This window comes from Camellia sinensis, chromosome 12, assembly GCF_055761805.1.
Source record: "Camellia sinensis isolate YWXY chromosome 12, ASM5576180v1, whole genome shotgun sequence".
In the NCBI taxonomy this organism is placed as follows: domain Eukaryota; kingdom Viridiplantae; phylum Streptophyta; class Magnoliopsida; order Ericales; family Theaceae; genus Camellia; species Camellia sinensis.
This window is the reverse complement of record NC_138972.1, coordinates 132288396-132316051: the sequence shown is the minus strand read 5'-3', so window position 1 is coordinate 132316051 and position 27656 is coordinate 132288396. Positions and strand designations below refer to the sequence as shown.

Sequence of the window (27656 nt, the reverse complement as noted above, 5' to 3'; positions counted from 1 at the left end):
TTTTTAAATTCACTTAATAATACACCTAAAAGATAAAATATTTGTGAAGAAATATGAAAAAAAATTCGCTAAAAAACATTACGAAAATATATTGAAATAACTCAGTTTTCATTATTCAATTTTCATATTTAGGGTTGGTTTGGGATGTCCTAAAAAAGTGCACTTTTTGACTTATTGGTGGGTTTGGATTGGGTTTGGGTTGGGTTTGATGTGATGTGTTAGAGAGGTGATGTGATTTAAATAAGATAGTGACTTTTTGACTTTTTGACTTATTTAGTACATGCCAAACTAGCCCTTATTCACAGTTCTTAGTTTTATCGATCTTTCTACAAGTAGATCTCACATCACCAAAATAAATCCCCATACAAATTTATACTTTGATTTCAATAAACTAATTACTTGTTTACTACAAATTAAATAATTGAACTTATCACTCTTCTTGATTGAATTTTGATTTATAGGAAAGAAAATGTTGAACTGAAATAACTCACTCACAAAGCTTTACCTAAATTTTGCTCCGCTTCTCTATAATTTCTCTCTATCAATTATAATTTCTCTATAATTTTCGTTGAATTTTGAGCCTATTTTCATAATTTCCAAAGAAAATCTAATCAATTATATTACAAGAAAGTTATACAATCCAATCCAAGTTTACTGGCAATGTTAGCAGGACTAAGAAAACAATGCTCATCCTAGAATCAATCTGATTGAGAATTCCAGCAAAAAACTCCTTTCAACAGAGAGTCCGTCTTCACGCATTTCAACTGTTTATTAAACGTGTAAGCTTTGCCAGATGAAATATTCACCGCAACTGTAATTTCTCTGTAATGTAATCTTTCAATGGAGTTCTGAGTTTTAGACCAAATACCGACTTCATGAAGATATCCTTCGTTCCAGCAGATGTCAACTGTCACGCCACCGCGTGCCTTCAATCCTTTGACACAACCATATGCCCATTTATCGCGAGGGAGCGCAGGTAGTAAGTAGAGGTCCTTCATGGTGCTCTGCACGAGCATTTCTGCTACCGCTGCAGTAAATCTGTCACCAGCAAATACAAATTTAGCAGCTTGATTAATCAGTAACATTATGTAGATGCCCACTTTGGAGCAATGTCAAAAAGTTTGAAAGGATATACAAATTTTTTACCAAACCCGTTATTACAAAACTTCTATTCCTCATGCAAGTTGTTTTGAACTTATTTTCCAAATTAAGATTTTCTTTTGGAAGTTATGTTTTGAAAACTTTGCTTCAGGCTTGAAGTTGAAGTCTTATTTTCCAAATACAACTGCACAAAACAATTTGAGTTCCGAAAATAAGTTTGAAAATTATTGGGTTTGAGAAATTTGTTTTAAAATGCATGGATTTGAAAAAATAAAAAATAAAAAATAAAAATCACATATACAAATAGTCAACTGGGTGGCCATAAAGCTGCACCATACAAGGAGATCAAGGGTTTGAGTCTTGCCACATGCACGACTTCCTCCTCCCCAAGCTATGGGCTCCAATGTATTAAAAAAACAACCTTTCAACTTGAGAATTTGAAATAAGACTTAAGGGTTGGTCTAATAAATAAGGCGCTCCCTTACCTAGTGTGAAACCTGGGTTCGAATCTAACTGCCACGAATGCAGATTCCCTTTCCCTATTTCCCTCCTACCGATTGTATTTATTTATTTAAAAAGGCTTGGGAATTGAAAATGAGAGAGAGGTTCCTTTATAGTTTTTTTTCCCCCCTTTTACAAGTTCAATAAACATGAATTCTTTCAGTGATTAAAGCCCAATAGAATTTGACAATTTGCAAAAAATCAAAATATACTTAATCTAGAAATTTACTGATTTAAAACAGAACAGAATTCTGGAAGAAACTGCATATTCTAAAATGTGTTCAACAATCTATAAAAAATAACAAAATAAATTTGACAATAATGTGATGCAAAACACTTTCAAACACATAATATGAAATGTATGTCTGAGAAAGGCATGCAGACACAACCAGGTATGCTAGAATTTAAATATTTAACGATGGCAAGTCAGCAGGTGGAATTGGAATTGGTGCATATAGATTGACACATTCAACGAATACTGCTTACCCAAAGTTGGCATCGATTTGGAAAGGTGGATGTGCAGTGAAAAGATTACTGTAAAGTCCGCCTTCAAAACCGATTTTAGGATCAGGATCCGCCAATTTGAATAAATGCTTGACCATCCTATATGCGTGCTCATTGTTGTGAAGGCGTGCCCATATAGCAGTTTTCCAAGCTGTTGACCATCCCGGACCATCCTCCCCTGTTTCCAGAGAAGAAAATTTTGAACCACAGTGTGTACCAATTGCTGGATATCATTCTTGATAAAGATGTAAATAGGACCGATGTAGAAGAACTGGAAGTTGAACCAGCAAGCATGACACACACATAACTTATGACGTGGTGTTGAATGATGATGACAATAGATGACTGAGTGCGCCAGGGGGAGGCTTTGATGGTGTGGAAAGGGAGACGACTAAGGGAGTGGCTTGCGTGGTTCGCATAGTGTATAACTATGCTCATGATATAGGTATAATAGGAATTATAAGAAAGAAATTCAGTTGACAAAATGAAGTTGAAGAAAGAGAAAAACATGACTGCAAGATAGTAGTCACCAATTGCCAGAAAATAGTGATCTTCCTCAACGCTCCGTTTGTTTCGACAGAAACGGAAAATATTTCCATTAAAAATGCTTTCTTATGTTTAGTTGCAACCTTGAAACTAATGCTCTAGTGGTTGTCTTATGTTGATACAAACGCCGCTGAAACAAACAGAGCGTTAGAGTCCAACAAAATTCCCTGGCTAGGTTCCAAGTGCGAGCAATCTCTGAACCAATGCAAGCACATACAGCTTTAACAATTTTATTTCATTTTTTAACTAATTGCATCCATGCAAAGATCTTTTCAATTAAGGAAGTGACATCATTTGAACTCTTTTTAATCATAATTTCTGCTAACCCTTTTCTTCCTATGCATATTTTACATACAAACCTCTTTTGTGGAGAGTATATGCCGCAGCTTTACATAAGTCAGGAGTTTTCTCAGGAGTAATTGTGTGCCCTGGAAACAACCCAAATAGGTGTGATAGATGCCGATGATGCACGTCTGGGTCCTCAAAATCTTCGGCCTACCATGACACAGACAAATAGGTTTCTTTTTTCTCAGCTTAGAATAAAATCCCAACAAATTTTGTTATTTTACCAGAAGTGCAAAATATTGGAAATGTGAATTCAAGTTTTTTCACATACCCATTCCATGATGGATCCATCAATAGCAATTTTTGTTGGATAAAGCCGAGGTTGAGCTTTACGAACTCTTTCTATCAGATCATCCTCACTTTTACCCAAGACCTGTTCACAAATCTTTTTGTAAAGAGAGAAAACAAAGGTTATTTATTTTTATTTTTTTGACGAGTGAAAATAGGAGAATTACCTCAGCAGCACTAACAACTGCAGAGAAAACTTCTCTAATGATTGACATATCCATGGTTGATGAGTAGCTCACACTAGCAATCCTGCCATCAGGGGCAATAAAATTGTGTTCTGGAGAGGTTGATGGGTTGGTTTCAAGGTATCTTCCTCGGCCTTCGATCAACCAATCCAAAAGAAATGAAGTACATCCTTCTAGCAAGGGATATGCCTTATTTTCTAGAAAAACCTAATTATATCAAACGATTAGCTGCAATTTCGTCTACCAGAAAGTTTTAAATTGTTAAAATTGATGTATAAAGAGAAATAGAGAATTGTATTATTGATTGATATATTGATTGATCTTTTCTGTATATTACAAATGGTTCCTTATATAGATGTAGGTGTAGTGGATGGTGATAGTGGTGTAGTGGGTTAGGTTTAGTGGAGTAGGTGAGGTGGTAGTGGTGGTAGGTGATGGTAAATTCTAACAGCCCCCCGCAAACTCAAAGAGGATAGAAACTAACCAACTTGAGTTTGAAGAGAGGAACAAAACAAGAAAATACATAAAAAAAGGATAGGAGACACTGTATGGTCGTGTCAGACCATTGGTGAAGACACTGAATGGTGGTGTCATAACGTTGTAGAGGACACTGTATGGGGGTGTCATAACGTTGTAGAGGACACTGTATGGGGGTGTCATAACGTTGTAGAGGACACTGGATGGCGGTGTCAGACCGATGTAGAAGACAGTTTATGGGGTCATGTCGGACCGTTGTAGAAGACAGTTTACGGGGTCATGTCGGACCGTTGTAGCAGACAATGTTGTGACAGTTGTTGTGACAGTTTACGGAGTCTTGCTGGACCCTTGTAGAAACTAACCGGAATCAATGTCGGGACAGTTTACAAAGTCTTGTCGGACCCATGAAGGAGCTAACCGGAATCAATGTCGGGACAGTTTACAGAGTCTTGTCGGACCCTTGTAGAAACTAACCGGAATCTATGTCGGGACAGTTTACAGAGTCTTGTCGGACCCTTGAAAAAGCTAACCGGTATCAAATGTCGGGACAGTTTATAGAGTCTTGTCGGACCCTTGGAAAAGTGGCACCCTCAAAAGGTGTGCCCAATTTTGTCAAAAGGCGTGCCATCAAAAGGCGTGCCCAATTCATCAAAAGGTGTGCCGGACATGATGGCGAGGCACGTGGGCGCCTTGGCTTGCGTGCCCGTTTGTCGGCTGGTGGTAAGAGGCGCGCGATGCGCGTGGCTGCCTCGGCTATAAGACAGAGGCTGAGGCTGAGGCAAAAAACCTGCGAGAGATATTCTGAGAGAGATTTCTGAGAGAGATACTGTATAACACTCTGGTGCCTAGAAAATGGCTTCATCGTCTTCCCGCGGGCTGCTCACCCTCTTTCCCGACCTCAACGAGTCAACGAGAGAGAGAACTGGTGCGGTGGCACTGGAAACTCAACCAAGCGCCCCGGAGTTTGCTCCGTTGAACTTTCCGATGCGGTCGGTGGAGCAAAGAATGGCAGTGCAGTCAGATGTGGAGGCCAATCAGTATACTTTGAAGGCATGTGTGGAAAGCATGACGGCGGTCACAAATTTGTCGAACCGGCTGCAGAGTAGGACAAATGAGGTGCAGCATGTAAACGCCCAACTGGCTCTGCTCCAACGCATGTATAAGGATGCGCGAGCAGAGATAAGTGTGCTAAAGGCGGAAAACAAGGAGCTGAAGTGGAAGGCCACCGTGATGTTCCGATTTGGAGGGCCGCCATATGCGGCAGTGGAGGAGCAGGCAGGAGGCAACTTGCTTGGTGGCCTAGGAAGCACGGAGGCAACACCGTCAAGGCCCGCTCAGGACGGAGGCAAAAAGAAGAGACCTGCAGTAGAGTAGAGAAGAAAAATCCCGCCTGTGGATGAGGTTGTTGTTGTTGTTGTTTTTTTTTTTTTTTTTTTGATGTAAAAGTGTGATCGGGGTGAGCCCCTGATATGAAAAAAATATGAGTGTTGGGCAAATTTGTAAATTGTTTGTTTGTTTTTTTTTTTTTTTTTTTGGCAAGAATAATAATAAGAAAAATGTAGTAATGGGGAAGAGGCAATTCCCGTCGGTGTGTTTTTTGTTTTTTTTTTTTTTTTTTTTTTTTTTTTTAATAAAAAAAATAATAATAATAATAATAAGAAGAATAATATGGCGCATTGAACAGCATGATGGCTTTGGTGGGTGGAGTCTGTGGGTGCTGTAGTTAATATAGTATAATAAGCATATATTAAAATAAAAGAAAGTGGCTGCAGAGAGAGAGAGATAACATGCCCATGTGCATAGTTAATATAGTATAATAAGCATGATGGCTTTGGTGGGTGCTGTAGTCGGTTTCATTTCAATAGAGGGAGTAAAATAATAAAAAAAAAGAAAAAGAAAGTTAAGTGGGTTTCAAAAGATGAAGTAAAATAATAAAAAAAAAAGAAAAAGAAAGCTAAGTGGGTTTTCAAAAGATGAAGTAAAATAATAAAAAAAGAAAAAGAAAGTTAAGTGGGAGGATTCTTGAATTGGGGTTTGATTTATCCTCAGATTCATGCTCCAAGGCTTCCCACTCTTCCAAATGTGGAACATTGGAACCCCACCTAGGCAAGTCATTCTCAGGAAGTCGGGTCACAGTAACCATGTGAATAGGGGAAGGGATGTCTCTGAGATGTGTAGTACCAGGGATCTGAGCTTCCAATGTATACGTCAAAGCAATGAGCTTCAGATCAACATCTGAAAGGGTCTGTAAGTCACCAGTTGACGGCATAATCCGGCAGGTCGTCGGCGAGGACCACCAGTTGAACTACGACCACCACCACTTCAGCCTCTTCAAGAGCAAGTTCGGAAAGTCGTATGCCACCAAGGAGGAGCACGATCACAGGTTCTCGGTGCTGCGGTGGTGTCGCCAAAGCTACGGAGGAGGAGACTTTGAGTTGTAAATTTGGATGGGTGGATCTGAGATCCCTCTACTGTTTGCAGATCTGGATTTGGTGCTGATGTGATAATGAGTGAAAGAGAAGAAAATATGGGAATAGGTTGAGGTCCGGCGGACGGCTAAGGTGAGGTTGCCGCCCGCCGGTGAAGCGAAAATATGAGGTTCTAAACCTGCTCTGATACCATGTTAAAATTGATGTATAAAGAGAAATAGAGAATTGTATTATTGATTGATATATTGATTGATCTTTTCTGTATATTACAAATGGTTCCTTATATAGATGTAGGTGTAGTGGATGGTGATAGTGGTGTAGTGGGTTAGGTTTAGTGGAGTAGGTGAGGTGGTAGTGGTGGTAGGTGATGGTAAATTCTAACATAAATATTACGAGAAAAACTAAATACAATACTCTATTGTGAGGTCGTAATGCATGTGCATACAAGGATAATAAAGATGAACTAGTCAATTCCCATAAACAAAAGGACATTATTGAAGAATCTATTCAAAACGTATATTTCATCTCTACTTGGATGCTTTAGCTAAATACTTAAGTTTGAATCACAAGGTTATAGATAGCCAATAGTACAACAAATTTTAACAGCCTCTACATGTAATGTGCTACTTCCAATCACTTGGGGTTTTGCTCATATGAATCTTTTTCTTACAAGTAGATCCTTCACTTTGGTTACCCTTGTCTTCTTGTAGATGGTATTTTAAATATAATTTCCATCCTGATTTTAACTATAACTAGATAAGATGACCTTACCATATATCCAAGCAACCAACATTTTATACACACGTTTTTTTTTTTTTTTTTTGAAAATTAGAAGTTTATTTATGATGCATCTGGCCTTCATTCTGAACACTAGAACCACTAGAACACAAGAGAGGACAAAGGTAAAGAGGATAGTTGCTCACTTTGTCCATTGTAAAAGCATAATGTTCCCACAGATGAGTGCAAAGCCATGCTCCACCCATTGGCCATAAAGCCCAGACAGTCATCCCTTGCAATGGAGATGATTTTGCCCATATATCGGACACATGATGTACCACCCAACCACTTGCTTCGTAGTTCACCTGTAACATTCAACTAAAAATAGTGTTTTCATAGAGAATATGTATAAAAACAACTTATCACAGAAAACAATAGATCATAGAGTTCATCCTGGGCTTGGACCACTAGAAAATACCACACCGTTTTCCAGCCTTGTGATTCTTTTTACTTGTAGGGCATGCATGTCAAACACAAGAATAGCAAGGATCACATCATACTGATCACTTGTTGACAAATTAGCATCTCCATGGGGCCATCTACCAAATATGATGTAGAATTTCATATGAATGCATTTTTTATGCTTCCTTGTTGACTACTGTTTCAAAAAAACTTACTACCTTCAAATGATGACTTGTAGGCTTGCAGCATCTCTAAATTTGGAAGAAGCATGAGTATGTGTATACACATATTCCTATATATGTTAAGATAAGATGACTATAATGAGTAGTTCATGACTACAAATGGTACATTCGGTAAAAGAAATTCTTACTTGGGCAGTTTTAGTCCCATTGATTGACAGAAATGAAATGTGATCAAACAGAGGCTCCTGGCACTCATGAAGGTTGCAAGGGAGAGAAGGCCAGTAGTTCATTTCAAGATTAATATTCAAGTGAGGAGCACACCTGAGAGAAAACAGCATTCATGTAAGTAACTGTCCGTATAAGAGGATATGAATATATAAGAAAAATGAAAAATCGTAAATAATTTTGTCAATACGCTGTTATCAACAAGAAAGCTGTTTAGTCGTATTACATATAATGATGAATACAAAATGAAGTAAAAAGGTAAAAGGCAATATTGCTCCTTTTATGGTTTACTATCTTCAACGTCTCTCCCATCTCCCTTTTAAAACCCTCTTATGCAAACAAACTTGTCATTGAAGAGGAAAAAGGGAAAAAAATACAAAATAGAAAAATAATAGTACGTATGCACTTTCATTTGGGTGAAAGTTCAAAAGGAGAAAAAAATTCCAGCCACTCTACGAACTTTAAAGTAAAAAAGAAATTCCTTTCATTAGGTGCACTTAAAAATTTTAAAATCACCAAGATATCCAAATGAATTAGGAACATTCCCAATATCATACGAACAACCTTCCGAAACATAGATGGCGGCATCACTATTTTGAAAAAGGAAAACTAGAAGTAGCCTAAGATAATATGCAAAACCAGAGGGAGAGAGAGAGAGAGAGCTTACTCCCATGCTGGCTCGATATCCTTGTTCCATATTCCCTGCAGGTTAGCCACCTGAGTTCCAGGCCGTGAACAAGAAATAAGCAGATATCGACCAAACTGGAATAAAAGCTCAACCAAAGAAGGATCTTCATCAGCTTGAAAGGATTTCACCCTCTCTGCTGTTGAAACTGTCTTATTGTCACTACCTTCTAAACATACATCAGTTGCACAAGACAAAAGTTTCTTCATCTCTATAGACTCATCTTCTCCAACATTCTTGGAGCTTTTTGAGAGCTGCAGTGAGACACGGTGGAAAAGGTTTTGATAGTCATCCAAATGCCGTGCAGAAAGATCAGAATACGACAAGTTTCTTATTGCTTTCAACGTGGCTAGAGACTCGGAAGTAGGATCTTTTTTTGAATCTATAGGCTTAGTGAATGGCCCGTCAAATGAAGATGATGCCACTAGAAGCAGAACAGCCCAATCAGAACCCTCAACCTTTAATTTCTTGTCATCCAAAACATGTATAGTACCCACACCATTACTGATCTGCAACTCAAGAACTGCAGAAAACTGAATTCCCTTGGGATTGTCATTTTCATTCACTTTTTTTGGTGGGATTCTTTTACCAGGACAACTTCCCTCCATGATAATCTGATTTTTTCCATTTACATATGAATGATGATGGAACTGGCTGTCTAAAGACACCACAAAGGAGACAGACCCTGATTTGTTTCCAGAAATCTTTGTCACGATCACTTGATCTGGGTTTGAGGCAAAATGTTCCCTTGTGAATTCAACTTCACCTACGGAATATTTAACTTTTGCCGTTGCAGTATCCAAGTCCAGCTCTCTCTGATACGTTTCTTCATTATATGCAGCATGAGAAGCATCAAATTCTAGCTTGATATCACCCAGTAGCTGGTAAACCTACATCATCACAAGAAATTACAAGGATATAATTCGATAACAAATTCAAGCTGTTTTTTATAGCATGAATTCTTAGTCATCAAGATAGAAGGTTATCAACTTTGACTCATAATCAAGCCATGTGAATATAAATCTATTTTTATATCTTGCATGAATCACCTTGGTTTTTTTACATTTTGTAGAGAAAATGATGTATTATTGATTGATATTTGATTGATAGATTACAAGATTGATTAATTACAATTCCTATACAATCTATATATAGAAGAAAATGTGGTAGTAGGTGTAGTGGAGGTGATAGTGGGTTAGGTGAAGTGGAGTGTGTGGTGAAGTGGAGGTAGGTGAAGTGGAGTGTGTAGTGGAGTAGGTGAAGGTAAAGATAGGAAATTCTAACAGCCCCCCGCAAACTCAAGGAGGAGAGAAACTAACCAACTTGAGTTTGGAGAGAGTAACAAAACAAGAAAATACATAAAAATAAAAAAGGATAGGAGACACTGTATGGTCGTGTCAGACCATTGGTGAAGACACTGGATGGTGGTGTCATAACGTTGTAGAGGACACTGTATGGGGGTGTCTGACCGTTGTAGAAGACAGTTTATGGGGTCATGTCGGACCGTTGTAGAAGACAGTTTACGGAGTCTTGTCGGACCCTTGTAGAAACTAACCGGAATCAATGTCGGGACAGTTTACAGAGTCTTGTCGGACCCTTGTAGAAACTAACCGGAATCTATGTCGGGACAGTTTACAGAGTCTTGTCGGACCCATAAAGGAATTAACCGAAATTAATGTCGGGACAGTTTACAGAGTCTTGTCGGACCCTTAAAAAATGCACCCTCAAAAGGTGTGCCCAATTTTTTAAAAGGCGTGCCATCAAAAGGCGTGCCCAATTCATCAAAAGGCGTGCCATCAAAAGGCGTGCCATCAAAAGGCGTGCCATAAAAAGGCGTGCCAAGTTGTCGGCGACAAGAGGCGCGCGATACGCGTGGCTGCCTCGGCTATTTAACCAAGACGAAGGCTGAGGCTGAGGCATACCATTCTGAAACCTCTGAAACCAACCCTTCGCTGAAAAAAACTCTGCTTCTGCGGAGAGAGAAACTGTGGAACACTTTGTTGCCATTCTGTCACCAACCCTTCCGAAGATTACTAGTCTGAAATTGCTATTTCGCTGAAACACTTAGCAACCCAAAAACATGGCCTCTTCTTCCCGTCCAGCTACCCAGAACCTGCTCACGCTCTTTCCCGAACTGAACGAGCCCACAAGAGAAATAACTGGTGCGGTGGCCAGTGAACCTCAACCAAACACCTCTGGTTTTGCTCCATTGAACTTTCCGATGCGGTCGGTGGAGCAAAAAATGGCGGTGCAAACTGATATTGAGGCTAATCAGTATACTCTGAAGTCATGCGTGGAAACCATGACGGCGGTCACAAATTTGTCGAACCGGCTGCAGAGTAGGACAAATGAGGTGCAGCATTTAAATTCCCAGCTGGCTCTGCTCCAACGCATGTATAAGGATGCGCGAGCAGAGATCAGTGTGCTAAAGGCAGAAAATAAGGAACTGAAGCGGAAGGCCACCGTGATGTTCCGATTTGGAGGGCCGCCATATGCTGCAGTGGAGGAGCAGGGAGTAGTGATCATGCCCAGTGGAGTGGGAAATATGGAGACAACACCGGCAAGGGCTGCCCAGGACGGAGGCAAAAAGAAGAGACCTGCAGTAGAGTAGAGGAGAAAAAATTCCGCCTGTGGATGAGGTTGTTGTTGTTTTGTTTTTTTTTTTTTTTTTTTTTTTTTTTTTTTTGTTGTGTAAAATGGTGATCGGAGTTGATCCTGATATGAATAAAATGAGTCTATTGTGCAAGGTCGTCGTCTGCCTTTTTTTTTTTTTTTTTTTTTTTTTTTTTTTTTTTTAATAATAATAATAATAATAAGAGAGGACAAGCTCACATGGGTGGAACCAGCAGAGGGGTTTGATGTTATGAGTGATTATTTTAATATATATATATATATAATAAAATAAAAGAAAAGATGGGTATAAAGAAAGTGGGGGATATGGGCGGTGGATGTGTGATAATGGTTTTGGATGGAGAATGGAAAAGAGGATAGAATAATAAGGAGAAAAGGGAATGGGAAGATTAAAATAAAAAGAAAGGAAAGAGAGTGATACTGTGAGAGAGAGAGAATTCATCCGATGCATAGTTCTCCCCACACGCCCCACACAAGGTCTCTCCATGCTCATCTTCATCTTCCTCATCCAAACCCTCCTCTTCATCTTTCGTCTGTGGCTTTGAAAACTTTGTTTGAGATTCGGATCCCCGCACTTTAGAGTTTGACTTGGATTTGTTGCTACTATGATTTGAGACTGAAGATTTCTCCTTCTGTTGTTTCTTTGCAGCACCAGTAACAACTTCAAATATTGTAGGAAGATCATTTATCATATTGAAAAGTCGCTTCCTGTCAGCTTTATCAAATCCGAATCTAGCACCAAAATAGAAGGCGACAGAAAGTAACCATGCATCACTGTGGACAGCAACAAGGGATAACCAATCCTTTTCCTGCATCCCATCTCGGGCAAAGTTAATACCCAATGCAGGCTCTGGGAGTTCTGGAGGCACTTCTTCAGCAGGTAAATTGACCTCCCATTGCTCACTTGGAAATCCATACAAGCACAGGTTTTCCTTCTCAGGATCACACTGCTGATAAAACTCTTCAACATCTGTGGTGAGAGCTTTGATCATGCCGGCTCGTCGACCTTTGAAATCCCTAAAAACCTCTTCGACAGTGCGAGGATTGTACTGAGCTCCTCCGTCCATTAGAAGCAGAGAGAAAGTGATAAAGAATAGGGTTTCTGGTGTTTGGTTTGGTGATGTTGTTGAAAAACTCCCGCGGGCAGCGAAGGCAAGGTTGCCGGCCGGCTGCCCGCCGGAAAGAAAGGAGTATATGCCTAAATCTTATCGCTCTGATACCATGTAGAGAAAATGATGTATTATTGATTGATATTTGATTGATAGATTACAAGATTGATTAATTACAATTCCTATACAATCTATATATAGAAGAAAATGTGGTAGTAGGTGTAGTGGAGGTGATAGTGGGTTAGGTGAAGTGGAGTGTGTGGTGAAGTGGAGGTAGGTGAAGTGGAGTGTGTAGTGGAGTAGGTGAAGGTAAAGATGGAAAATTCTAACACATTTGCATAGGAGCCTCAATGGAAAGATCTCTCTCTCTCTAGATTTTAACTCTTCCAGGGGAAAAGTCAAGTTTTGGCTCAAGAAAAAGACCAAATACACACTCAGTGGTGGATATCTCACAAACTACATGTTTGAATTGGTACAAGGATTTAATTATGGACATTGAAGGGGGCACAATTACTCAAACCTATTTATATGGAACCTCATTGGAGTGGACGAAGGTCCCCACTCCGTACTCAAGCCTATTTGTATGGAACCTCGTTGGACTGGACGAAGGTCCCCACTCCGCACTCAAGCCTATTTGCATGGAGCCTCGTTGGACTGGATGAAGGTCCCCACTCCGTATTGAAGCCTATTTGTATGAAGCCTCGTTGGACTGGACAGAAGTCCCCACTCCGAAGTGGGCTCTTTCTCTCCACTCTATAATGGGCCGAGCTAAGGGATTAGTCTTGGCCCACTCCCCACTCTAAACAGGGGAGACCATGGGCCTGGCCCTAGCACCACTCCCCACTCCAAAGTGGGTAAGTCGATAACTTGAGCTCCAAGGCTCCCACTCCACGACACATGAGTGCTAACAAATCAATCAATACCATGTAAAGTAAAAAGCACGTGGTGCCCGCGAATGGCGGAACTTGCTCCCCTCTATTAACGGATGTGCTACCATCACGGCTGAGGACCAGGCGAAGAACGAGGGAGCTTGATGAATAAGTCATATGATCCTTATAAAAGATAAACTTACTCTCCGTGAAAGGGGCAATCTCTTAACTCTAGAAACACACTGGTCTTCTCTATCTTATCTCTACCAAACTCCAATACTGACTCGACCGTCGGAGGGGTTTCCGACCAACCCCCGGTCGGGCAGCCTAACTATTTGTTCCTTGTGCAGGCCTTCACCCATCGGTGCACCAGGGTTCGTCCACGAAGTTCCATCTTACTCTATTGCGGAAACTAGTCCGCACATTTGGCGCCGTCTGTGGGAATCGTTCTCTGATTGCTTTGTGACGAACTCTAACGATGGATATTGAAGGAACCTCGCAACTTGGGATGGGAGAGAAGACTCCAGGAACGGAGAGAACCAAAGACAAGGGTCTGGCCTTCCCTACCGGGAACGACAACCTGATGGACCACGACAATCCGACCCTCCATACGGCGAAGCGACGTCCTGTCGCCGCCTATCAGTCATCTCAACGGCTGTTTGTTGAGAAGGACCACCATGATCGTGTCATCGACTCGATGAGTCTGGAGATTGAGGAGCTACGTGCTCAACTGAGGAAGCAGATAGTACCTCAGGGTGAGCTAAGGAAGTCCGGAAGGGGATCGTTGCAGCAACGGAGGCACACTCCTCCGCCACCCCCACGACGTAAACGATCTAACTACGTTCTTGCTCGTGGTGAGCGTAGCCGGCCGATTCCGGTACGCAGTGAGGGAGCCAGTAGTAGGACAGAGAATCCCCGAGAAGACTCTCGCACCATCAGTCATTATTCAACAATCTCTCCTTCTCCGCGCTGTCGTGACGAGCGACCATGTGACTTGAGGACATGGTTGAACGACATCCAAGGGGATGACCGACGGTCGAACAAAGTAGCAGAACAGCGATTAGAAAGGGAAAAGGAGCATCTAGATCGGTCCGTTCATCAGATAGAGCATTGTGCTCTGGACCGACTAGTCTCTTCCCCCCTTTGTCCTAAGATTGAAGCAGTGGAAGCTCCTCATAAGTACAGTCCACCGAAATTCATCCTCTATGATGGGAAGTCAGACCCCCTGACTCATATCAACCATTACCGCCAAATGATGTCACTTTGGAATCAGAACGATGCGTTCATGTGCAAGGTTTTTGCCTCTAGCCTTGGTGAGTGTTAGCATTTACCATAAACCTACCACCACTACCACCTCACCTACTCCACTAAACCTAACCCACTACACCACTACCACCTCCACCTCCACTAAACCTAACCCACTACACCACTACCACCTCCACTTCACCTACTCTCCACCTACTCCCAAACACACTCCTATATAATAGGAATCCTTGTAATTGTAATAAACACAACACATCTATATATCAATCAATAATACATAAATTCTTACATGGTATCAGAGCAGGTTTAGAACCTAATATTTTCGTTTCCCCGGCGGGCGGCAACCTCACCTTAGCCGCCCGCCGGACCTCAATCTATTCCGCTTATTTTCTACACATACCTTCCCATCATTGTCCAAATCTTCTCTCTCTCTACAGCTGGGAAAAGTGCCAAAGCTTCTTCATCGTCATCTTCAAAGCCCATTGAAAATGAAGAATCAGATTCTCATCTTCATGTCCATGTCTAGAGTAATCATCGGATTTGCACCTCTTTGATGATGCACATTTTTTGTCTTCTTGCAAGGTTACCTTAAGGAAATCGGATTCTTGCACTGCATCTGCATCTGTGGCTGTGGGTATTGGAGGTGCTGCTGCTGCTTCGTGGGTCTGCCATCTGGAAAGGACTGCTTCTTCAAAGCTTCTTCTCATCTCACTGAACCTGAAAATTCACCGGAGATCGCCTCAAGTTTCAGAGCTGTTGAGTATTTTCCGGCGAAATTTGCCGGCGAAATGTGCAAATTCAGATCACTCGTCTTCCTCTTACTTCTTTGCTCTGCGGCTCTAGCTTCTGCTCAGGGATCTAAGAACAGAACCACCATGAGTGGTGTCACTTGTTGCCTTCGGTTTCCTGGTCAGCTCAACTCTGATCTCCGACAACTTGCAGTCAACCTCATCCCATTCCCAAGGCTCCACTTCTTCATGGTTGGCTTTGCACCCACTTTCATCACTTTCCCCTTGTTCCCCCTGTTCTGGATCTGGATCTGGATCTGGCCAGATCAAACTCAAGGAGGGCAATCTCTCTCTCTCTCTCCATGGACCCAACATCATCATCATGCACCCACTCAATCTCCCTCTCTCTGGGTCTCGGTTGGAGGAGGAAAACATGGGGGACACCGATTGGTGCTCTTGATACACACTTGTTCCCCACTTTCTTTATTTTATATATATATATATATATATATCTCTTTTTATTATATTATATTATATTTAAAAAAAAAAAAAAAAAAAAAAAAAACAACAACAACAACAACAACAAACAATATATTTTTATTATTTCTTTCTTTATTTTTTCACATTATTTTTAATCTTTTTTCCAATTCCATTCATACCATATAGCTTTGCACACCAAACCATATTTTATTCATCTCAGGGATCAACCCCGATCACAATTTTACACAAAAAAAAAAAAAAAAACAACAACAACAACAACAACAAACAAACACCCAACGATTTGTTTTCTTTTCTGCAGGCGGCCACCCACCAACCTCACTTCTTCGCCTATTCCGCGGGTCTCTTCTTTTTGCCTCCGTCCTGGGCGGTCCTTGACGGTGTTGCCTCCGTGTTTCCCACTCCACCGAGCACGTTCACTCCACCCTGCTCCTCCACTACAGCATATAGTGGACCTCCAAATCGGAACATCACGGTAGCCTTCCGCTTCAGCTCCTTGTTTTCCGCCTTCAGCACACTTATCTCTGCTCGCGCATCCTTATACATGCGCTGGAGCAGAGCCAGTTGGCCGTTTAAATGCTGCACCTCATTTGTCCTACTCTGCAGCCGGTGCGACAAGTTTGTGACTGCCGTCATCGTCTCCACACAGGACTTCAAAGTATACTGATTGGCTTCAATGTCAGTTTGTACTGCCATTTTTTGCTCCACAGACCGCATAGGAAAGTTCAACGGAGCAAACCCTGGGGCGCTTGGTTGAGGTTCACTGGCCCCCGCACCAGTTATCTCTCTTGTTGACTCGTTAAGGTCTGGAAAGAGAGTGAGCAGACCACGGGAAGACGAAGCCATTTTCTGGACAACAGAGTGTTACAGAGTGTCTATCTTAGAAATCTCTCTCAGAAAACAGAGTGTTACAGAGTATCTCTCTCAGAAATCTCTCTCAGAAAACAGAGACAACAGAGTGTTACAGAGTCTCTCAGAAACGAAAGAGTTTTTCAAAGGATTTTCGCAGGATTTTTGTCTCTGCCAAAGCCTCAGCCTCCGTCTTGGTTAAATAGCCGAGGCAGCCACGCGTATCGCGCGCCACTTGACGCCAGACGACAAACGGGCGCGCCAGCCAAGGCACTCACGTGCCTCGCCATCATATCTGGCACGCCTTTTTATGGATTGGGCACGCCTTTTTATGGCACGCCTTTTGAAAGATTGGACGCACTTTTTGAGGGTGCGACTTTTTAAGGGGTCCGACAAGACTCTGTAAACTGTCCCGACATTGATTCCGGTTAGCTCCTTTATGGGTCCGACAAGACTCTGTAAACTGTCCCGACATAGATTCCGGTTAGTTTCTACAAGGGTCCGACAAGACTCTGTAAACTGTCCCGACATTGATTCTGGTTAGTTTCTACAAGGGTCCAGCAAGACTCCGTAAACTGTCACAACAACTGTCACAACATTGTCTGCTACAACGGTCCGACATGACCCCATAAACTGTCTTCTACAACGGTCCGACATGACCCCATAAACTGTCTTCTACATCGGTCTGACACCGCCATCCAGTGTCCTCTACACCGTTATGACACCACCATACAGTGTCCTCTACATGGTTATGACACCCCCATACAGTGTCCTCTACATGGTTATGACACCCCCATACAGTGTCTTCACCAATGGTCTGACACGACCATACAGTGTCTCTTATCCTTTTTTATTTTTATGTATTTTCTTGTTTTGTTCCTCTCTTCAAACTCAAGTTGGTTAGTTTCTATCATCCTTGAGTTTGCGGGGGGCTGTTAGCATTTACCATAAACCTACCACCACTACCACCTCACCTACTCCACTAAACCTAACCCACTACACCACTACCACCTCCACCTCCACTAAACCTAACCCACTACACCACTACCACCTCCACTTCACCTACTCCCAAACACACTCCTATATAATAAGAATCCTTGTAATTGTAATAAACACAACACATCTATATATCAATCAATAATACATAAATTCTTACAGTGAGCACGGCCTCCGATGGTATGACAAGCTTTCTCTTCAATCAATCTATGATTGGGCTCAGCTCTCCGAAGCCTTCCTCGCACAGTTTGTTTCTAATAGCCGAATCTCGAAGGGATTGGATACCTTGTTCAATACTCGGAAGGATAAAAAGGAGTCTTTGCGCGAATACGCTCGGTGATATTGGGAGGCATATGGTGATTTGGAAGAAAATGTTTGTAGTGAGCTGTTGGCAGCTCTATACTTCAAACAAGGCCTTCCCCCTTTACATAAGCTCAGGCAATCATTGACGAAACGACCCGCCTCTGACTTGAAAGAGCTGAGGGCTCGAATAGAGGAGCGAGCCCGTGTGGAAGATGACACAGCCTCTATACAAGTGTCAGTTGCGGATGAGGGAGTTAAGGCCTCTTGGCAACATAAGGCCGAACAGCCTAGGAGGGAGGACCAAAGAAGGAGGTATAACCAAAATAAGCAACCGACCATGCAACCGAAGAAGAAAGGAGTAGATTCTACAAAGCCATAACCACTGTGTTCACGGAGCCGATCTACAGGCTCTTGGAAAAAATAAAGGGAGAACCCTACTTCGTTTGGCCTCCTAAGATGATGGGGGACCCTACTCGGCGCAACCAGGAGTGGCAGTGCACCTACCATCGTGAGAAAGGGCATAAGACGCAAAACTGCAGAGACCTTAAGAGGCATCTCGAAGACTTGGTCACTGTCGGCCACCTCCAGCAATGGATCGATGTGGAAAAGACAAGGGCAAAACAGGGACAACCCCCAGCCCTTCCACCAGAGGACCAAGCCACAAGGCTAATGAACAACGTCATCTCCACATCGATCAGCACGGGATCCAGCATCCTCACACTGATGCCCTAAAGAACATCTGTGTCGTACATATTTTCAACGCTTTCCTATGTGTCGTACATATTTTCGCGCGACAATTGAGCAAGAACGGGTTACAAGTCTTAACCTACGCCCTAGCCTGCAAACTCGGCCCTTCGGTCAAAGTAGGGCGCCATGTGGTATAACTTGGTGGAATTTGTGCCAAGTATCGTTACTTGAAAGCACGGTCCATGATAACAACTCATGCTCAACGCAAAGCCGAGTTACACTCTACAATGAGTTAAGCTTGACCGAATCAAGTAAAGGTCGAGCAACGAAATACTCGGCCGAATCCAACTAGACATTTCTAAGGCACAAAGCCTAATCTGCCTGATTAGACGCCCTATATAGTCTCAGAGCCTTTGCTCGGCTAGGGGCATGGAAAGTTCTTTCTTCTAATTTTTCTAAGGCACAATGCCTATTTTGCCTGAATAGACGGTCCGCTCGGCCATGAAGCCTCTGCTTGGCCGGAGGGCATGGAAAATTCTTTCCTCAAATTTTTCTAAGGCACAAAGCCTAGTTTTACCAAACAAATGGCCTCCCTCCCTACGGCGTCTCTGCTCGGATTGGGGGCATCAAAAGTTATTTCTTCCAATTTTTCTACGGCACAGAGCCTAATCAGACCGAACAGGCGGCCTCCTTCTCTAGAGAGCCCCTGCTTAGTCGGGGGCAAGCATAACACATGCAAGCAAAAATTAGAAATTGAAGTTCAAGACATTCAAAAGTGCAACAAAGCATGGCATTACTATAAAGCATCCATTACAAAAAGAGGAGCTCGACTTTACAAAATGACGATGTCTAGCTAGCCAAACTCCAACACTTTCACAAAAAAAAAGAAAAAAGAATTGTTTATTATTTGTTAGAATTTACCATCACCTACCACCACTACCACCTCACCTACTCCACTAAACCTAACCCACTACACCACTACCACCTCACCTACTCCACTAAACCTAACCCACTACACCACTATCACCATCCACTACACACCATCCACTACACCTACATCTATATAAGGAACCATTTGTAATAGACAGAAAATATCAATATATATCAATCAATAATACAATTCTCTATTTCTCTTTATACATTAAATTTTCTACATGGTATCAGAGCAAGGTTAAGCACTTAGTATTTTTCGCTTCACCGGCGGGCGGCAACCTCGCCTTGGCCGCCCGCCGGACCTCAACCTAATCTGCTAGAATTTTCTACACATACCTTGAAATTTCTTCGAGTCCACCACCACTGCCTCTCCTCTCACTATTGTCCTCCCATACACCACCGTCTCGATCGTCTTCATCTACAATGTTGCAGTGAAGGATCTCAAGCGTGGTTTTGTTGCATCCAACTCAAAGGATGATCCAGCTAAGGAAGCTGCAAATTTCACCTCCCAGGTTATTATTATGAATCACCCGGGTCAGATTGGTAATGGGTATGCTCCAGTTCTTGATTGCCACACCTCCCACATTGCTGTCAAGTTTGCTGAGATTGATCGTCGATCTGGCAAGGAGATTGAGAAGGAGCCCAAGTTCTTCCGTGAACATGCTCTCCTTCCTTTTACTCTTGGAGTGAGGCAGATGATTTGCTGCTGTAACAAAATGGATGCTACCACTCCTAAGTACTCAAAAGCAAGGTATGATGAAATTGTGCAGGAAGTCTCTTCCTATCTGAAGAAGGTTGGTTACAACCCTGACAAAATTCCTTTTGTCCCCATCTCTGGTTTTGAGGGTGACAACATGATTGAGAGGTCCACCAACCTCGATATGATTACACAGCCCAAGAGGCCATCAGACAAGCCTCCTCTTCTCCACATTCTTGATAACACCAACAGCAACAGTTTGACGCATTTATTAGAGAAAAGGTCCAAAGGCAGCTCCTGTCAAAGCTGATGCTCAGCAGGCTGTACCACCTATTGAAGTGCCAGCACTATCCTTGCACATGGGGGGCACCCACTCATTTCTTTATTGTTTTCTTTTACTCACCCATGTGACCCACGATGCAACCTATATTTTTTCTTTTCTTTACACTCTTGTTCCCCACTTTCTTTATTATATATATATATATATATATATCTCTTTTTATTATATTATATTTAAAAAAAAAAAAAAAACTTCATCTCTCCTCCGTTTGATTTCCAACTCCATTATTTTTATTTTTATTTATTTTCTCCAAACCACTTTCCTTATTTCCTCCATCTTTCATTTTTTGATTTCAAATATATTTTTATTATTTTTTCTTTATTTTTCTTTCACATTCTTTTTAATCTTTTTCCAATTCCCTTCATACCATATAGCTTTGCACACCAAATCATATTTTATTCATCTCAGGGATCAACCCCGATCACAATTTTACACACACAAAAAAAAAAAAAAAAACAAACAAACAAACAAACAAACAAACCACCACAACACACCCGCACCCACAGTGGGATTTTTCTTCTCTACTCTGCTGCAGGTCTCTTCTTCTTGCTTTTCTCTTGGGTGTCCCTTACCGGCGCTGCCTCCATACTACCCACTCCACCAAGCACGTTCACTCCACCCTGCTCCTCCACTACAGCATATGGTGGACCTCCAAATCGGAACATCACGGTAGCCTTCCGCTTCAGCTCCTTGTTTTCTGCCCTTAGCACGCTTATCTCTGCTCGCGCATCCTTATACATGCGTTGGAGCAGAGCCAGCTGGGAGTTTAACTGTTGCACCTCATTTGCCCTACTCTGCAGCCGGTTCGACAAGTTTGTCACCGCAGTCATGGTTTCCACACATGACTTCAAAGTATACTGATTGGCTTCAATGTCAGTTTGCACTGCCATTTTTTGCTCCACAGACCGCATAGGAAAGTTCAACGGAGCAAACCCTGGGGCGCTTGGTTGAGGTTCACTGGCCCCCGCACCAGTTATCTCTCTTGTTGACTCGTTAAGGTCTGGAAAGAGAGTGAGCAGACCACGGGAAGACGAAGCCATTTTCTGGACAACAGAGTGTTACAGAGTGTCTCTCTCAGAAATCTCTCTCAGAAAACAGAGTGTTACAGAGTATCTCTCTCAGAAATCTCTCTCAGACAACAGAGTGTTACAGAGTATCTCTCTCAGAAATCTCTCTCAGAAAACAGAGTGTTACAGAGTATCTCTCTCAGAAATCTCTCTCAGAAAACGAAGAGTTTTTCAGAGTTTTTCTAGCAGGTTTTTGTCTCTGCTTCCAAGCCTCAGCCTCCGCTTCGGTTTATAAAGGCCATGACAAAGAGGCCGACACGCGTTCTGTCGATCACGTGCATCGCCGCGTGTCTGGCGCACCTTTTGATGGCACGCCTTTTTATGGATTGGGCACGCCTTTTGATGGCACGCCTTTTGAAAACATGGGCACGCCTTTTGATGGCACGCCTTTTTATGGATTGGGCACGCCTTTTGATGGCACGCCTTTTGAAAGATTGGGCACACCTTTTGAGGGTGCGACTTTATAAGGGTCCGACAAGACTCTGTAAACTGTCCCGACATTGATTCCGGTTAGCTCCTTTATGGGTCCGACAAGACTCTGTAAACTGTCCCGACATTGATTCCGGTTAGTTTCTACAAGGGTCCAGCAAGACTCCGTAAACTGTCACAACAACTGTCACAACATTGTCTGCTACAACGGTCCGACATGACCCCATAAACTGTCTTCTACACCGCCATCCAGTGTCCTCTACACCGTTATGACACCCCCATACAGTGTCCTCTACAACGTTATGACACCACCATCCAGTGTCTTCACCAATGGTCTGACACGACCATATAGTGTCTCTTATCCTCTTTTATTTTTATGTATTTTCTTGTTTTGTTCCTCTCTTCAAACTCAAGTTGGTTAGTTTCTATCCTCCTTGAGTTTGCGGGGGGCTGTTAGAATTTACCATCACCTACCACCACTACCACCTCACCTACTCCACTAAACCTAACCCACTACACCACTACCACCTCACCTACTCCACTAAACCTAACCCACTACACCACTATCACCATCCACTACACACCATCCACTACACCTACATCTATATAAGGAACCATTTGTAATAGACAGAAAATATCAATATATATCAATCAATAATACAATTCTCTATTTCTCTTTATACATTAAATTTTCTACATTATTATTTACGGTATAACTTTATCACAACCAGGCTACTCAGGGACCGAAGTAATGATCAATTTTTTTAAAATATATATATATAAATAATAATAATAATGTTCAAAAGTCAAGAATCATGGCCTAGCAAGCACTCATTCAAATTGTTTATAAGTTAAAGGCCATGAACACGGGCCATACAAATAAAGCCATAATAAACTTGGTGGATTTCGGGGCCCACCCAGCTAATCTATGCAAATCCAAGTATTTAAATTAGCAAACTTGGCAATTCCAAGTCAAAAGGTGGTCGCCAGGACAACATGCCTAATCAAAATCTATGACTGGGCCGAGATGACTATTTTAAAAGCAAAAATATATATATATATATATATAAATAAAATAAATAAATTTGAAGGCCAATGTAAAGTTTGAGCAAATTGGACCGAGATACAAATAATGGCTTCCACTCAATAATTTTTAGTGCTAGCCAGAGGGCAAATGAAGGGGCACAATTACTCAAACCTATTTATATGAAACCTCGTTGGAATAGACGAAGGTCCCCACTCCATACTCAAGCCTATTTGTATGGAACCTCATTGGGTTGGACGAAGGTCCACACTCCGTACTCAAGCCTATTTGTATGGAACCTCGTTAGACTGGACGAAGGTCCCCACTCCGTACTCATGCCTATTTTTATGAAGCCTCGTTGGACTGGACGAAAGTCCCAACTGCGAAGTGGGCTCTCTCTCTCCACCCTATGATGGGCCGAGCTAAGGAATCAGTCTTAGCCGACTCCCCACTCCGAAGAGGGGAAGACCATGGGCCTGGCCCTAGCACCACTCCCCACTCCGAAGTGGGTAAGTCCATAACTTGGGCTCCAAGGCTTCCACTCTACGACACACGAGTGCTAACAGATCAATCAATACCATGTAAAGTAAAAAGCACGTGGTGCCCGCGAATGACAGAACTTGCTCCCCTCTATTAAGGGATGTGCTACCATCACGGCTAAGGACCAGGCAGAGAACGATGGAGCTTGATGAATAAATCATACGATCCTTATAAAAGGTAACCTTACTCTCCTTGAAATGAGCGATCTCTTAACACTAGAAACACACTGGTCTTCTCTATCTTGTCTCTACCGAACTCCAGTACTGACTCGACCATCGGAGGGGTTTCCGACCAACCCCCGGTCGGGCAGCCTAACTATTTGTTCCTTGTGCAGGCCTTCACCCATCGGTGCACCAGGGTTCGTCCACGAAATTCCATCTTATTCTATTGCGGAAACTGGTCCGCACGGACATCTTTTAGAAATATAAAAGCTTCTTGACATTTTGTTTTGATCCAATGGTGATGGCTACATGAAGGGGGGAGCCCTCCCCATGCCCATAACCCTTCTTATTCGGGACGAAGGTGGGGCTCAACCCCAGTTTTTGATACCACCACCAAGAGACTTTACCAAATAAGCTAATCATCTAATAGTCAACAGGGTTGGAATCAGTGTTAAAATTCTACAAATTTATAATGTTACATATTTAGTAGGGAACATTTATCAAGCAATTAGTAATGAAACTAAGAAAACAGCTGCAATAAAGGTAATGAAGCAACATACTTCACAAAGACTGCCTAACAAATTTTCCCCTTCAATAGTAGCTTCAGCATATTGGCCATTGTCAACAAGCTTTCTGACCTTAGATAGTGCCTCAGGAACATCTGGGTCTGTGTAGTTCCCAGGAATCCCAGTCCAAAGAGTGTCCTCTACCAAAACAATTCAAATTATCTAGCTTAAGCATTACTCTCATAATCAGAGAGAGAGAAATTTCAATTGCTTCAATTTATAATAATGTATATGATTAAATCTCTATTTGGTTGTTGAGAAACTTGCTCAAAAATAAATTAGGTGATAAATGATGAGAAATAACGAGAAATGTAGAGGCAAGTATTTTCTTATTTTTTTCAATTTCATTCCGCCCCAAAAAATTGGTTATATGTTTTTCAGAATTCATAATAGCAAACACGGAGAAGATTCAAAAATACATTCTCTTTTCAGTTCCTCTGTTTCTCTTTTAGTCATCAAACAGAGTTGTATCCAAATTAAACTATATGAACTAATAAAATGCATGTATAAAATACTCAACTGAGACCAATAAGAGACCATAAAACAGACAACTCAAGTCAAATAACCATTTTAAACAATTTTAGTGACAACTCAACTGTGCTTTAACCATCCATTTGTTTCCAAGAAAATGCAGTAAAGAAAAAGAACCAAACCTTTTTGTCTAGAAACGATACATCACTTCAATTCCAAGAAAACGCAGAAAATAAACAACTTCAATTTAAAAATATTTTTTCAAAAAAAAAAAAAACTCTCAGTATTTGAATTTATAACAAATTAAAATTTTCATTTTGCTAATTTAAATCCTAATTTTGATTTATTTTTCATCTAAAATCAGTTTATTTTTGTTAAGTAAAATCCTAAAAAATACCTGTGTTTTGTTTCAATTTTTAAAAAATTTAGGTTTCGTTTGGTAAGACTTTTTAACTATGATTTAAGAATATGAGTTGTATTTTGAATTTATGTGTATTGAAATTATGATTTGAGTGTAGAAAATTTGTTTGGTTATGATTTTTAAATAGAGTGTTGAATTGAGTTTTGAACTGAGTGTGGAATTGAGTTTTGAAAGTTTGATTTGACATGTGAAGTAAGAAAAATTGTTTCGTTATGAGTTTTGAAAAGAGTTTTCAAAACTTAATTCAAATTGTTATAACTCATAACAAAACACACTACTTTCACACTATTGAAAATTCTGATCAACACTCATAACCAAACTCTTTTTAAAATTCAATTAAAAAAATCTATTACTAACAGAAAATAATATTAATCAATTTTTTAATTGAAAATACTATAAAGGAGATAATTTTTTTTCAAAATAAATATTCAAAAAATTTAAATCATAAATATTTAAATAATTTAAATAATCTAAAAAATTTAATAAGTAAAAAATTAAAATAAATATTTAAATAATTTAAATCGTAAAAATTTAAATAATTTAAATATTCAAAAAATTTAAATAATTTAAAATTTTAATATTTTAAATTTAAAAACAGCTCAACTACACTCAAATCGTAACCAAACACATAAAACAAAACTCAATTAAGAAATTATTTTTAAAACTCATAACCAAACACATAACTCGAAACTCCATACTACTTTCACAACTCTACACTCAAATCGTAACCAAATACATAACAAAAAAATTAAAATATTCAAAAATATTTTTATAAAATAGAGTTTGAATTTATTTTTATAAAATATTTTAAAATTTTAAAAATTAAAATCGTAATATTTAAAAATTAAAATATTTAAAAATATTCAAAAAATTAAAAAAATCGTAACATATTTAAATATTAAAATATTTAAAATCTTAACAAAATTAAAATATTTTTAAAATATTTAAAAAATTAAATATTGATTTAAATTGAGTTTTAAAAGAGTTTTGAATTATGTGTTTGGTTATGAGTTTTGAATGCTTATTTGATTTGTTTTTGAGAGAGTTGTTTTTGAAAAAAATTTGGGAGAGTTATTTTAGAAATTTTTTTAGTTTGTTTGATTATATATTTTGAAAGTAGTTTTGGAGTTTGGGAATTTGGGATGATTTGATATTTTGTTGTAATTGAGTAGATGTGTGTGAGAGAAAAAGTGATTGAGAATGAGAGATGAGAGAGAAAAAGTGATTGATTGATGGGTAAGAGAGAGAAAGTGATTTTGCAAATTTTTTGAAATTTTTTTTCTAAAACTCATCTCTAAAACTCAAACCAAACATACCCATTATGTTTTGAATTGAGTTTTGAGAAATGTGTGTAGAATTATGATTTGAAAACTCAAAACAAATGCCACACTTAAATCAATGGGTGGAATTATAATTTGAGAGGCTTACCAAACGAAGCCTTAGTTTTTTTCCCGTGTTTTTTTAAGCGAATATTTTTAAAATTTTAACTAATTTTTTTTTTTACTTTTTTATATGGACGTTACTTAAATTTAAATATATTTAAAAAGTTAAATATTTATAAAAAATATATTTAAAAAAATAATAAATATACAAAATTATGAAAATATATTAAATTTTTTGTATTTTAGTAAATTTAAAAAAAAATCACAAATATTATATTTTTTTAAGTATATTTATATTAGGTATATTTAAAATTTTAAAAATTATTTAAAATATTAAAAAAAATTATTGAAAATATAAAAAAAAATACGAAAAATAAAAAAATTTCAACTTTATGAAACCAAACCAGCATAGCCATTAAACTCGACTACAGTAATGTATCTTACACTGAGTTTAATAATTAACATTTTTTCTTATCAGTAAATTTAAATTGATAAAATTAAAAAATTATTTTATTACGTCATTTTATTTTCTTGGCAACCAAACAAATAGGAGAGGAAAATCAGAGGAGGAGGTGGGTTGTTACCGTTGAGATTGAGGGTCTCAGAAGCAACACCGCCCCAAACCATAGCACCGAGTCGGCCATTGCCGATTGGAATTGCATCGGTCCAGTACTTAGCTGGACCACTGAACTCAACCTTTAGAGCCTTCGAATTCGAAGTCTCTTCTGTTTCAAATTCAATTGATGAGCTTCTTGGTTCCCACGAGTAATTCTCTGAGGGTCGTCGCACCAGAACCCGATCACCATCTACTTCCATTGGAGACACCTAAACCTAACAGTAAAAGGAAATGAGTGAAGGAGAAGATCACAAAAACAACAAGGGGTAGAGTAGAGTGGCTATTCTATTCTATTCTATTCTATTATTGCTGTGACAACGACAGGTTATAAAGGTTTGCTTCGTTAACGACGCTAATAAGCTCACATCACACTATTTGTTTATTACAATTTACAAACTACTCTTTTTAAAATGGGAGCTGTTTCACTCC

At 40.1% G+C, this 27656-nt stretch overlaps 1 protein-coding gene and 1 pseudogene across 3 annotated transcripts; both read right to left on the bottom strand.

The window, feature by feature from the left end:
• Window positions 1-562: 562 nt before the first annotated feature.
• LOC114295851 (alpha-L-fucosidase 2) lies at window positions 563-27656 on the bottom strand. Of its 2 annotated transcripts, XM_082899898.1 has the most exons (10): window positions 27196-27581; window positions 24332-24477; window positions 8630-9537; window positions 7926-8058; window positions 7300-7458; window positions 3453-3677; window positions 3269-3370; window positions 3012-3147; window positions 2089-2284; window positions 563-1038 (listed from the first exon to the last, which is right to left on the bottom strand). In XM_082899898.1, exons 1-10 carry the CDS (start codon window positions 27425-27427, stop codon window positions 699-701), a joined length of 2577 nt encoding a protein of 858 aa, XP_082756024.1. In that variant the 5' UTR covers window positions 27428-27581; the 3' UTR covers window positions 563-698. The 2 variants fall into 2 exon arrangements, with proteins under 2 accessions (XP_082756024.1, XP_082756025.1); XM_082899899.1 differs by lacking the exon at window positions 3012-3147 and having other exon boundaries at window positions 27196-27656.
• On the bottom strand, window positions 11311-12712 carry LOC145804783 (PHD finger protein ALFIN-LIKE 4 pseudogene; annotated as a pseudogene). Its single transcript, XR_014347197.1, has one exon. The product of XR_014347197.1 is annotated as a PHD finger protein ALFIN-LIKE 4 pseudogene (transcript).